The sequence below is a fragment of the Nipponia nippon genome, unplaced genomic scaffold, assembly GCF_047370975.1.
Source record: "Nipponia nippon isolate SJK-2023a ecotype South Korea unplaced genomic scaffold, ASM4737097v1 scaffold_13, whole genome shotgun sequence".
In the NCBI taxonomy this organism is placed as follows: Eukaryota; Metazoa; Chordata; class Aves; order Pelecaniformes; family Threskiornithidae; genus Nipponia; species Nipponia nippon.
In genome coordinates, this window is record NW_028262324.1 from 17,157,128 (window position 1) to 17,169,858 (window position 12,731).

At 64.6% G+C, this 12,731-nt stretch overlaps 1 protein-coding gene across 17 annotated transcripts; it reads left to right on the forward strand.

Moving 5' to 3' along the window:
• The first annotated feature begins 1,174 nt into the window (after positions 1-1,174).
• On the forward strand, positions 1,175-11,945 carry CD40 (CD40 molecule). 17 transcript variants are annotated; one of them, XM_087750085.1, is made up of 11 exons: positions 1,530-1,606; positions 2,737-2,961; positions 3,045-3,126; positions 3,254-3,445; positions 3,761-3,886; positions 3,997-4,140; positions 4,378-4,477; positions 5,476-5,537; positions 5,706-5,907; positions 6,332-6,357; positions 9,958-11,939. In XM_087750085.1, the coding sequence occupies exons 2-11, from the start codon at positions 2,794-2,796 to the stop codon at positions 10,467-10,469; spliced, it is 1,614 nt and encodes a 537-aa protein (XP_087606211.1). In that variant the 5' UTR covers positions 1,530-1,606; positions 2,737-2,793; the 3' UTR covers positions 10,470-11,939. The 17 variants fall into 17 exon arrangements, with proteins under 17 accessions (XP_087606208.1, XP_087606209.1, XP_087606218.1 ...); XM_087750082.1 differs by lacking the exon at positions 2,737-2,961 and having other exon boundaries at positions 1,175-1,606; positions 9,958-11,940; XM_087750083.1 differs by lacking the exon at positions 2,737-2,961 and having other exon boundaries at positions 1,175-1,606; positions 3,287-3,445; positions 9,958-11,938.
• Positions 11,946-12,731: the final 786 nt, after the last annotated feature.

The following is a 12,731-nucleotide window of genomic DNA, read 5'->3' on the forward strand; positions in this document are numbered from 1 at the left end:
CGCCCCCAGCCGCGGGGACGGCGCCGAGCAGCAGCGCCAGCCCCGCCCTGTCCCGCTGTGCGGGCACCGGGGCCTGGGCAGGCTGCGCGGCCCGGGGGCTCCCGCCGGGGCTCCCGCCGGGGCAGCTCCTGCCGGGCGGGAAGCACCGGGCCCCGCCGCCCCAGCGCCGCTCGGCACTGCCTCGGGGCCGGGAGCGGGGAGCGCGCGCAGCCCGGAGACGCAAGCGTGTCCTTCTGCGCGGCTGGTGTTCAGGGCTGCGGGGACTTCCCAGGCCGGGCCCCCGGGAGCCGGGCCCAGAAATCCCCTCCCCAGCTTTGCGTCCTCGTCTCTGCCCTCGAGACTCCCCTGGGACCCTTCGCGCTCTCGAGTGAGTCAGTTTTGGGAAGTGACGGCAGGCCGGGGAATCTGGAGCACACGGTTCCCGTGGCTGCCCGCCTCACCATCACCCTCGGGGAAGCACGCTGTCCGTCCCTGCCGCCGGCCGCTGTGTGGGAGCAGGCAAGACCTGACCTGGCAAAGGCCATGGGCGGCCAGCAGCACACGGCTGGCAGCCTCCGAGCCAGGGCTGAGGCAGCAATCGCGGCCAGGGAGGCTGTCGCTGCAGTGCGGCCACGCAGGCATCGCTGCGGTGTGGGGGCAGCGTGGCCGTGGGGGGACAGGGTGGCGGTGCGGTGTGTGACAGGGGCACAGAGAGATGCTGAGAAGCCACAGCTCCCTGCCCGGCTGCACGCTGCACTGGAAAGGGGAACCCAGGGAGTCTCCAGCATGGGCAGGGGAGCCTGGAACTTCCCTGGGGACCACTCGGGGACTCTTCCAAGGAAACGGAGCTGGAGGCGGGTGGCCAGCCAGAGGCACAGCGAGGCCTCCAGCGCTTTTGCCCCTTCCCGTTTCTGGGCTGATGTATTTGTGGGGACTCCATGCAGAGGCTGGGGCCTGCAAGCAGCGATAAGGGGCTCTCCGCAGTTCTGAGTTACCGTTGGGAAAAATGAAGTGAAACTTCAAACTTCTGCCTCAGAAATGAGCTGGCGGGGCCAGAACAAACGCTTTCCTCACCGTGGTCCACAGGTGACTCCTGCCCCTGCCTGCACCTCGTTCACCCCGGGAAGGTGCAGGCTGGGCAGCGGCTCTGCAGGGCTCGCACGGAGCAAGCAGCAGCCAGCGTCCTACCTCCAGCGGCAGCAGAACACCCACGCAGGGCACCGCGCAGGGACCCCCAGTCCCCGCGGCTCCGCCGAGCCGCCAGGCGGGGGGCCCGGGCCCGAGTGTCCCGGCAGGGATGGCCGCTGCCCCGCCGGGACGGTGGCAGGGGAGGCCGGGGCGGGCGCCCTTCCCGCGGCCCCCAGCTGGCAGCCCCGGGCTGGCCCCGCGGGGCTCGGGTGGGCTCAGGATGCGGGAGCGCTGGCGGGCAGCTGCCCCCCCGCCGGGCTCTGGCGGGGCTCCCCGAGCCCGGCGCCCCGCGGGGAAGCCCCGGGGGCGGCGGCGGCCCGACGCCCCCTTCCTGGGCGGGAACGGGCCGAGGCGTTATAGGGCGGGCGGCGACAACGCGGGGCGCAGCGCCATGAAGCGGCTCGGGCTGATGGGGCTCCTCGGCGCGGTGCTGCTGGGCGTGAGTGGGGCTGGGGCTGGGGCTGGGGCTGGGGCTGGGGCTGGGGCTGGGGCTGCTCCCTTCCCCCTTCCCCCTTCCCCCTTCTCTTGGGGCAGAGCCCCGGCTGCAGCCGCTGGGCTTTCCGGGAAGCGGCACGGTCCGGCCGCTCTGGCCCGTCCCCTCGGCGCGGCCCGCCCCCGCCGGAGGCCTACGGCCGGGGCCGCGCCCGGGGTGGCGGAGGAAGCCCCGGCAGCGCTACCGCGCCGCACAGCCTGAGCCGTGCCGCGCCCGCCGGGTCCGGGACCCCCCGCCGGCGCCCGGGAGCGCGGCCGTGGCTGCGGGGAGGAGGAGCGGGCAGGTCCCGGCCCGCTGCCCCTCCGCCCCACCTCGCTTTCGCTTTCCGCCCGCGGAACGGGGCCCCGCGGGGTCTGCAGCCGGGCCGGGGCGCGGGGCCCCGCGGGCAGGGACGGGCAGCGTCCGGCCCTGGGGCTCCGCAGCCCCGGGTGCAGCCTGGGCCCTCGGCCGGGGACCCCCAGCCCGGGGCACGGGTCGGGCGCTGGGAGGCGGCGGGGGCGCAGGGACGGGGCCGCCCGCCCGCCTTTCACTTCCCTTTCTGCCCGCTGTCAGACGTGCGCGGCGGCCCGGCCGGTTCCCCTCTGCCGGGCCAGGCGGCCCTAGGCCGGACCTGGCGGGGCCCCGCGGCCCCATCGCTGCCCCGTCGAGGCGGGGCGGCCCGAGGGGCCCCGCAGCGCCCGGCCGTGCTGCGCCACGGCCCCCCGGCCCCCGCACCGGCTGGCCGCAGGGCTCTGCTGGAGCCCCCGTCCCGCTCCCCGGACGGCCGGGCTCAGGCGGGGCTGCCGGGAACTGCCAGGCTGCGGGGGGTGGGCAGCGCGGGGCTCGCTCTGGGCACGGTGCTGCGGGTGCCCTCCTGCACCCGGACTGGCCCGAGATCTTCCCTGCCTCTTCTCCACCCCTCCCCGTGCGCACAGCCCCCTGCTAGGAGGAGCAAGGAAGGGCCCTGGCTGGCTTTGCGTGGATGATATACTTGCCTGGGGCTTTCCTGCCCCTCGGGGCCGGTGCACCAGCCTTGGGAAGGGGCTGGTAGTGGTCTGGGCACGGGAGGCTCGGTTAACACCGCTCCCCCTGCCCAGGGCTGCAGCACTGTTGGCAGGGGCACGGGGCGATGTGAAACCAGCATCTCTTAGGAAATGTGGGGAATCGTGGGGCCACGTTACCAGAATCACTGCCACCCACTTCAAAGAGAGCACTGGTGGCATCAGGCAGCGCAGGCGGCTCTGCTGTGGTCTGTGGTTAGCACAGGCATGGGAAGAGCAGTGCAAGGAAGCCTTCACCTCGGGACGTGGGTTAGCGCACAGGTTAGCACACGCGTGCTTGCAGAAGCGAGGCGGTGCCGGAGCGCTGGGGAGCGGCATGAATTCGCAGGTCTTGTTTCTTCCAGTGCTGGGAGCCTGGTGATGCCATAAGATGCTTTGATAAGCAGTATGAACACAAGGGCAGGTGCTGCAACCGGTGTCAGCCAGGTATGGAGACCCCTTCCCGTTCCTGGGGCCCCAGGGCCTGGCTGTGCCAGGGCCCACTGCCCGGCCACAGCGAAGCAAGCCCAGCTTGGTGTGACCGAGTCCCCCTTCTCCCCCCCACTGCCAGCAGTGCTGACAGTTTCACCTCCCTGTGTCACGTCAGTGCTGGAGCAACCAGGGACCTCATGGGTGCCGTGGGAGACCCCCTGGACCTCACCGAATCTGCCAGAGCTCTCTTGGGACTGTCTGTGCTCCTGCAGCTGCAGGACCCCATGGCACTCCACGGGGAGAGTGCTGCCACTGGCACTAGTAGATCGTGATGGTATTTGCCAGCTCCTGCTGACACTGCCAGATTGTTTCCCTGTCCTTGGAGTGCTGGAGGCAGTGAACGCCTCCCCCCTCCCCTCCTGCCCCAGCACCCAGCAGCCCTCCCTACCTGGCCCAATGCAGCATGCACAACCACCAGGCAAGCTGGGCCCTGCAGCCCTGCGTGCTGGCACAGCACCAGGCTACTGAGCAGCATGCCTCAGCGGGCCTGGCATCCACAGCTGCTAGTGCTCCCCTGTTCTGCTGGCAGACCTGCTGTCTGGAGAGGGGGAAAGCCCCCTCGCCCCCTCCTCACCAGCCTCTATTGCAGGGGAAAAGCTGGTCTCTGAATGCAATGGCACAGAAGACTCCGTCTGCACCCGCTGTGAGAGCGGACACTATCAGCACAGCTGGACCAAGGAGAAGCATTGTGCCCCCCATGATATCTGTGAAGACAGTAAGTGCTCCCTGTGCCCACCGGCCCCAGCCTGCAGGAGCTACAGGGGCTGGTGTCTTCCCAGGCGCACCAGCCCAGTGTCTCACCTTGCCCATGCTCCCTTTGCCCAGACGCTGGCCTCATCGTGAAGACACAAGGAAATGCAACGCACAATACGGTGTGCCAGTGCCGGGATGGCATGCACTGCTCTGATACCAGCTGTCAGACCTGTGTGGAGAACCAGCCCTGCCAGCGTGGCTTCGGCTTTGTGGCTGGTGAGTCTGACCAGCTCATCCCTCTCAGCGGGACCGATGCCCTGGCAGCATTGATCTTGGGTCCTCCAGGGAAAGGGGGACTCCCCCAGCAAGGTGCCCGTAGCAGGACTCCAGGAGAGCTGTGTCTGCTGCTGCACCTGGCAACATTGCCATGGGGAGGGCCGCTAGCCTGATCCCCACAGCCCCTCACCTCCCACACCCCGTACTGACCTTCCCGCAACCTTCGCTCCTCTCCAGCCAAGGCTGTGGCCCGGATCTCATCCCCCTGCGAGCCCTGCGCAGAAGGCACCTTCTCCAATGTCTCTTCTAAAACTGAGCCATGCCATCCCTGGACAAGGTATTGTCTGAGTGCTGACCACATCCTTCACCCATCCCCAGCTGTGCCCAGTCCCTGTGAGCATGTCCTCTGCTGCCAGCCTCCTTAGGGGCCCTGAGTGGCTGGGATGGTCTCTGAGGGACACAGCATCAAGCTGGCATAGGGCAGGAGCGAGAGGAGCAGAGCTCTGAGGGCGGTGAGGTCCTGGATGGCGTGGCTGAGCTCAAGGCAGACATCCAGGCCCTTGTGACTGTCCCTCAGCATGTGCACACACTGCTCGCCCCTCCAGGGACATCCATGCTGTCATCTGCACTGGGGAGCAAGGGATAAGGGGCCACGGGGATCCCCCATGCCCTGTCCAGGCTCTCCCTCCCAGCATGCTCCTTGGCTGTAGTCGTCAGCCAAGGCACTAGCCCTCTCCGTGGGGAGTCTGGCTTTGAGGATGCTATGGGCTTGCCAGGTCGTCCCTGTCTTTAGAAAGCTGCTTTAGGGTTAATTGCACTCCCTGGTAGAAACGTGAGCCTTATTTCCAGGCTGAATTCATCTTGTTTCAGCTGCCAGCCATTGGATTTCACTTTGCTTTTATCTGTGCCCAGAAATTACCTCCCCACGGAGCCACTTGTAGTCTGTCATGTCTGTCATCAAGTCATCTCTGAGCTGTTCTGCAATAGCTGCAGTGCCTGAGCCCCAGGGTCTTCCTGACCAAGCCGGTCTCAAATATCTGCTCCTTCCTGTGCCTTGTCCCCAAACTTGTCCCCATCTTCAGCAGTTTCAGCAACTCCAGACCAGGACCCCGGGGTGGGGCCCTGCTATGTACCCGGTGTCCCTATCAGGCAGCACAGGCCCTGGCGTCAGCCGGGGGGACCCCGGCCACTTGCCCCTCCAGAGCCCAGCAGGCTCAGTGCAGGACGCTTTCTCACGCAGCTCTGGTGGCTGCCCAGCCCCAGCTATTCCTTCTCAAGGGCTTTCTGTGTGCTCAGGCTGCTGCTGTGGTTACACGGTCTTGTTCTTCCCTGCAGCTGTGAGGAAAAGGGGCTGGTGGTGAAAGCAAAAGGGACGAACACCTCAGATGTGATCTGTGGTAAGTGCCCAGTGCCCCGGCCTGGGCCAGTGCCAAGCAGAAATCTCCTGGTGCTCTGGCTCCCACAGCACTTGGAGGAGCTGGCCTGGCCCGTGGGTGTTTTTGGGAGAGGAGGGTCTGGCTGCACTGCTGGAGTGATGCCTTCCTGCTCCTCTCTGTCCCTGTGAGGGATCCCCACGAGACTGGGCCTGGAGCAGAGGCAGCTTGGGGCACTCGGCATCTCGGTGGGAGCGTCACACGGGTGCCTCACTGACCCCATCTCCCTCAGCAGAGTCGAGCAGGCGCTCCTCGCTGTCAGTACTGATCCCCATCACGGCTGCGGTCGTCACGTGCCTCGTGGGCATCTGCATCTACTGCCTGGTACACACAGGTGAGGGGCTGGGATGCGGGAAGTGATGCCTTGGCCAGAAGCGCCATATGGGGCTGAGGAGCCAAGCAGGGAGGATGGCGGCCGCTCTGCTGAGAGTGGGGCAGCCCTTCTGGGGACACTGCCAGGGCATGGCTCCCGAGCCCATTGCCCTGCCGGCTCAGTGGGCTCTGTCCTTGGGAGCAGGCATGTTTGCATTGCTGCAGCTGAAGCTGGGCCAGCTCTTGGAGGAAAGCACCAGTGCCCTGTGGGTCCAGCCCAGCTCCCCTGCCGTGGCTCTCTGCCTCTCCAGCCTGGCAGCAGCAGCAACATGAGCTGCAGGACCTGCAGGGTGGCAGCACCAGCCCCGGCTCTGACCCCTGAGAGCTCACTGCAGGGCGGGAGCATGCCCCTGACTGTTGCCTTCTCTGTCCCTCTTTCTATTCAGATCCCAGGCGACGGGTGCAGAAGCAGGTGAGTCTGCCCAGAGTCCTCCCCCAGCAATGGATTGGGGTCCCTCCTGGGCACAGCCGGGGATGTGCCAGCAGCAGAGTGCAACAGAGCAGGGGCTGTGGCTCTGCAGGGCAGGAGGGGTGGGGCCTGTCCTAGGGCTGCCTGGCTGGGACAGGACAAGGGCTGGGGCAACCCTGGGATGCTGCTGGCAAATATGCTGAGACAGGAGGGGTGCACGCAGGGTGAGGCCCTGCCCTGCACAGGAGCGTAGCAGGAGCCTGTGGAAAGATGTGGCTGCAGGGGGATGTAGCTGCCTGCCCATGACCCCTACCCCTGCCCCTGTGCAGATAGACGGCGAGAAGCCCAGAGAGATCTTGGAGGCCCAGCAGCCTGTGGAGGAGGGGGAGGACCTCCTCCCTGTGCAAGAGACCCTGCTTGGGGGCCAGCCTGTGGTCCAGGAGGATGGCAAGGAGAGCCGCATCTCGGAGCAGGAGAGGCTGTGAGGGTGCAGGGCACTGCCTCTGACAGGAGCACAGACTGAGGCCAGCACTGTCTCCTCTGTCCCCTCTCCAGCCAGGGAGGAAATCTAGCATCTGGCCTGGCTGCAAATGATGTGATGCTGCAGTGGACCATGGCATGACCACCCCATGGAGGTACCACAGCAGTGCCTGCTCTGACCGCCTGCCCAGGGCTGCCACAGCAGGGCAGCTCAGCTGCCTGCATGGGGATGCAAGAGCGTAGCCCAGTCCTGCTGCCTGCCTGGGGTGCTGCAGCAGAGTGCAGTGTGGCTGCTCACGTGCTCACCCCCTGGCAGAGGCTGGTGCAGCCACTGGGCCAGGGCTGCCACAGCAGAGCAGAGCGTGGCTGCTCACATAGAGACACCATGGCAGAGCCCAGTCTGCCGGGGAGACAGGGCGGGCTGCTGGTGTGGGACCACCATGGCAGAGCACGGTTCAGCCACCTGCCTCAGGAGGCTGCAGCGGCACTGAGCTGGGCCACCTGTAAAAGAGCCCTGTGATGGAGCTGGGCCCAGCGGCTGCAGCGGGTGCTGGTGATGGAGGCCAGGTGGCTGCTGGTGCCGTGGCGGCCGGGGCCAGGGCAGCAGCCCCCGTGTCAGCCCGGGCGCCCTGCGCTGGCGGACTCCGTGCGGACAAATACAGTCAGGACGCAGTGTCCGGCAGAGCCTGCGGCCCTCTTCTCTCGCCCGGGGACAGGGACCGCTGCGGCGGGGCCGAGGCCCACGGGCACCGGCGCGCGGCGGCCGGGAGATGGTGCTGCGGGACGGGCGCGGGGCTGCGCGGGGCGGGGCCGGCCGAGCGCCCGCACCCCTACGCGGGGCGGGACCCCCCCGCCACGCACCCACGCGGCACGTGCGCAAGGCGGGGCAGGCGCCGCTCGCCACGTGCCGCGCAGCCCACGCCGCGGGGGGAGGACGGGGCTCGATCGTTCCGCGCCGCCGACAAAGAGCTGTCGCTGAGCCTCGTTATGCTCCCGACGTGCGTGAGCAGCACGGCCCGCAGCCCCGGCCAGCCCCTCCGCCGGCCTCCCCGCCGCACGGCTGCCTCCCGCGCTCCTGGGACGAGGGACGCCCCGGGGACAGGCGCTCCCACCAGAGGAGGGAAGGGAAGGGGCACCGTCCGCAGTGCTTGAGCCCTGCCGTGGCCCCAGGCCCTCCCTACGCTGTCCCCCCCCTCCAGCGGGCCCTCAGCCTGGGCCTGCTCCCCTGCACCTGCAGCCAGTGGCCCCCGAGGCTGCCCAGCAATGGGACAGCTCCTGCCCGCTCACCCCGTGCCTGCACAGGGGCTCCAGTCCAACACAGCCCCACCGCCCGTGCCCTGACCGCAACCCCGTATCGCAGGGGACTGAGCATACAGGCAGGGCTGCCTGCAGCAGGCAGGCTCAGTGCACCTTGTCTTGCCCGTCCATCACCACGTGCACCATCTGGGACCCGTCTCCCTGCAGGGCAGAGCTGTAGGGTGATGGGGCGCACAATAGCAGAGCTGCTGTGGGCCCTGACTCGCTGGCATGGGGCTGGACTGCAGTGGCTGCAAGCCCAGTGCAGGCTCCAGGTACGGAGAGTAGCTGCAGCCTGTGACCTGCCACCACCCGAGAGCATGCAGTGTGGCATAAGAAAGGCCATAAATCCCAGAGCCAGGAGCAGCTGGAACAGAGAGCGACTTTTACTGTAAAGGCAGTGGCATGTTATTTAAGGCTCCTCTTAAAACCTAATGTTAGGTTTAATAAGGGAGATAAAAGCATGTCAGCAGCTCTCCCTTTCAGGGCTCGGCACTCCCAGCAGTGCTGGCGGGATGGTCCCCAGGCTGGGCAGCATCCCCTCGGCACCAGCCCAGTGAGCACCCTGCCCTGGGGACAGATGTGACCCTGATTCCTGCGGGCCCTGCCAGTCCTGCTGGCAGAGAAGGCTGGGATCATGTGGGCCACAGACACGGAGCTTTTGGCCCCAAATGGCCCCCGAAGGACTGTCTCCCCACAGCAGCGGGCTGGCCCCTCTGGCTGCCTGCCTCCCCCAGTGCTGACCGCTCCCTGCTGGCATGCAGCGTGTTTAATGCCGGCTCCCGCATGTCAGACATGTGCCATCTCATTAGCACATCTGTCCCCCAAAGTGAGAAGGGAGGACGCATGAGACCTAATTGAATGTAACTAATTCTGTCCCCCAAAGTGAGAAGGGAGAGCACGTGAGACCTAATTGAATGTAACTAATTATTCACTCTGCAAATGCTCTGTTTAAATGGGATTGTGAGGGACAGAATTACTCATTCTGAAAAGGGGAGAGAAAGAGAGAAAGACAGAGAGAAAACAAATAGAGGCGGATGCTGGAGCTGCAGCTCCCTCTCTCCCCAGAATACCAATTACTGGATGAAGTGATAATATAAATCTTTACCGAGTGAACGAACTGTACTAGTCACTTACTCCTGTCCTCTTGTTATGAAGAAGCAATGAAAAATCATCCCACTCTCCAGTCCAGTTAAGGGCTCCCAGTTGCTGCCTCGGATGCTGTCTGCAGCTGGAGAGCTCGTCCTGGTGCTTTCCCTGGGCGGACGACCTACAGAGACAAGGCTGAGTGCTTGGCAGGGATGCATACCCCTCCTGCACCCCTGGCACCAGGGAGGAGCAGCAGCTGTGCATGCCCAGGGGAGCTGCAGGGCTCTGGCTCCAGTGGGAGCCAGGTGATGCCGTGCAGCACCCTGGGACATGGGGAGACTTGGGCTGGTCAAGAGCCCCAATGCCACATGAACGACAGCTCACCTGAGGACGCCGGTGCCTGGTGCAGAGGCTCCCTGGGCCTTCTGCCTGCAACTTTCCTGCTCTCCCTTTTGGTGGGTCCAGCCCTGCCAGCGCCCCAGCCCCTCTCTGCAGGCTCCCACAGAGCTCAGGGACCTCGCCAAGCACTCGCCAAACAGGGAGAGCACGGTGCTTCCTGACCCCTTCCCATGCCAGAGTCAGTTTTTCACTCCTTGGCACTTCCCTGGCATCTTCACTCCACAGGCTGGAGAAACGCCCTCATTAGCAGCAATCTCCATCGCTCTTCCCTGCCACATCATTTAATCCCAGATCCCTCATGCGGTTTCCTCCAAACAGACCTGTTTCTGTCCTCAGCAGCAGTGTGGTATGGGAGAAGAGATCTTGGCTGGGCAGAACAGGGAAAGCCAACAGGCTCACCCCTGCACCCTTCCCGGAGGTGGGGAGCACCTGCACCCTGTGGTCCTACTGCACAAGCTGGTGAGGACCCAGCCACTCCCACACTCCCTGCAAGCAACACCAGGACCCACCCTCCCTGGATGAAGGCCACCTGGTCTCCACATCTTGCTGTCTCCAGGACCAGAGATGCAGCAGCCCCAGGCTGCCCCAAGGAGGGACCACGCTTCTGCATGGATGCCTCAGGACCTTGCAGCACTCTGGGTGCCGTGGCTCCCCGGCTCAGCCAGGGGTGGGAAGCTACTGGAGGAGTTGTGTTGGGTCACTGGGGGGGAGAAGAGACTGGCAGCAAGTCAGCAAGGAGAGGACAAAACCTCCCGCCTGTCCTACCTCGTACGGGATGGAGATTTAATTGTTGCCAGCAGCAAGTTTCCATGCACTGGAGACGTGCCTGTGTGGGTATGAGGGAGAGATAACATCATCATCATCATAACAAATGCAGCTGTGCAGCTCCATTCTGTGCTTATTGGCTTTCTTCTGTTTATCTATAAATAGTTGCAGGGACACAATAGACTTTTATGACTGCCAAAGAGTTTGTCTCCCTTCAGCAACCGTATTGCCACAGTGCTGCCACCTTATCTGCTTGTAGAAAGATGAGGGTGGGAAAAATATTTACTGTCGGGGATATTTGTCATCTGCAAATTACCTCTGCCTACAATCCGCAGCGGGGATAGGACTGACAGCACTGATCTGTATTGTGGGCACATGAGCCCTGGGGTTCTCCACACTGTCCCAGACCCACCTGAGTCTCCTCCCCGTTAGCTGGCAGGTCTGGCAGCACCGTGCCGGGAAATCCACCATGCGTACAAATGCACGCCACAGGCTGTAACAGCAGCCCAAAGGGATGATGGAAGTGGCAGAAGATGCTGAGCTAGGTACCCAGCAAGTGGCTTGACACAGAGGAGCACCACAACAGGACAACTGGGGCATCGAGGAGCTCAGAAGTTTGCAACATTGGCAGCACCTCCCTGAGCGCACACCTGCAGCCCCATGCTGCACAGCCAGGGCAGCATCCCCCCAGCACAGCAGCCCCAGGCACTGACCACCTCGAGAGCCCCAGGCCTCACCACTCTCCTGCAAAAGACAAACGCGCCGTGTACCCCTGCCGCTCTCTTGGCACTTGACATCCCCGCCAGCCCCGCTCTGCCCGCTGTCGCCCGCCCCACCAGCCTCACTCACCATTGGGATTCCTCATATCCTGCAGCCCAGAGGCTTTTGCACAGCACTTATCACTGCAGTATCCAAGAACTGATCTAATTGACGTGACACCAATTATTCAAGTATCACTAAATGCAGAACTAATGCATCTGTGTGTACAAACCTCCTAGACCCTGACCATGAAATTATAACTCTGACATGAAAGGAGCCAGAGCAGGAGCACGAGCCCTCAGCTGAGCCCCTGCCACCACAATGCTGGCCAGCCCTGCTGGGACACCTCCCCGACAGCTGCACAGAGAGGCAGCATCGCACGGGACGCCTGCAGCAAGGTCTGCATCCAGCTTGCTGCATGGAGAGTCAAGGCCTGTGGCTCCTTGCAGACCTGGCTGCAGCTGTGGTGGACCTGCACAGCCAAGCCAACCCAGGCAGCATCAGCCACGTGAGTGCTGGCAGGGCTGCCGCAGCCGTCGTGACAGCCAGCCTGGGGAGCTGCGTGCTCTGCAGGGCAGTGCAAGAGCCATTTCTGGCCTGTTCAGCGCAGCCCATGCAGCTACCAAAGCTCTTGGCTTCGACATGGACTGGAGCTGGGAAAAGCCATTCATTGCATTTGAAATTTTACTGTGAAATTAAGCTATGCTTGGACACACAGAGCTTGGCATAGGCAGCAGTTTGTATTTTGCAAATTGCTTTCCACAATCAATTAAAGAAAAGAGATGGCTGGTGGCCTGGGAGGGGGCACACGGGGTGGCTCCTCTTTGGGCTGGCTCCAGGTCCCTGCTGTGCAGCCCAGAGAAGCAGTCCTGGCCCCCAAGGGAGCAGCCTCAGCATGGGGAGACCGTGGGGCTGGGGAGAGCCTGCACCTGGCAGAAAAGGACATGGGCTGCTGCCCTCTGCTGCTGCGCTGCGAGGGGGGAGGACGGCCCCATCAGGCTCTGCTCTGCTGCCCTCATGCCCACGCCAATTACTTGGGTGAGGGGCTCTTGCCCTCCCACTGCTGGACGCCTGCTCCCCTCTGCACCCCACTTGTCACTGCGGTCAAGGCTGCATGCCCCAGCCCAGGATAGAGCAGCTGCCACCGGAGCCGTGTCTCACCGCTGCTCCGCACACCTTCCTTGTGCCGCTGGCATCACCGCAGCAGGGGTTCGTACATCACGGCCCTGCGGTGTTTGCCACACCGAGCTCCCCAGTACACAGGACATTGTGCAGACCTGCAGGCTGGCCCCAGGCATTGGCACTGTGCCGGCTGGTGGCAGCTCGAGCTGGAGCCCTCCTCGAGATGAACCTCTGCCCCCTCCCAACCTTGCCCCAGCTCTCGCACCCCCATCCCCCAGCAGGGACCGGGGACCGCAGAGCCAGCAGCACACCACGGTCCTAGCACCGCTCCGAGGCAGCAGAGAGGTCCCACGTGAACTGGGGGACGCAGCAAGGCACAGCCAACATGGCAAAGTTCTGGCACCACCTCCCATCACATTTGGGCAGCAAGCATGGCGAGCGCGGCATGAGTGTCGGGCTGCTTGGAT

Bases quoted from the DNA above. Each gene is read 5' to 3' on its own strand.
- CD40 (XM_087750082.1), top strand. From the start codon at position 1,277: ATGGCCGCTGCCCCGCCGGGACGGTGGCAGGGGAGGCCGGGGCGGGCG. The intron at 1,607-3,044 runs GTGAGTGGGGCT...TGTTTCTTCCAG, and splicing joins TCGGCGCGGTGCTGCTGGGC to TGCTGGGAGCCTGGTGATGC. The intron at 4,478-5,475 runs GTATTGTCTGAG...TCTTCCCTGCAG, and splicing joins CCATGCCATCCCTGGACAAG to CTGTGAGGAAAAGGGGCTGG.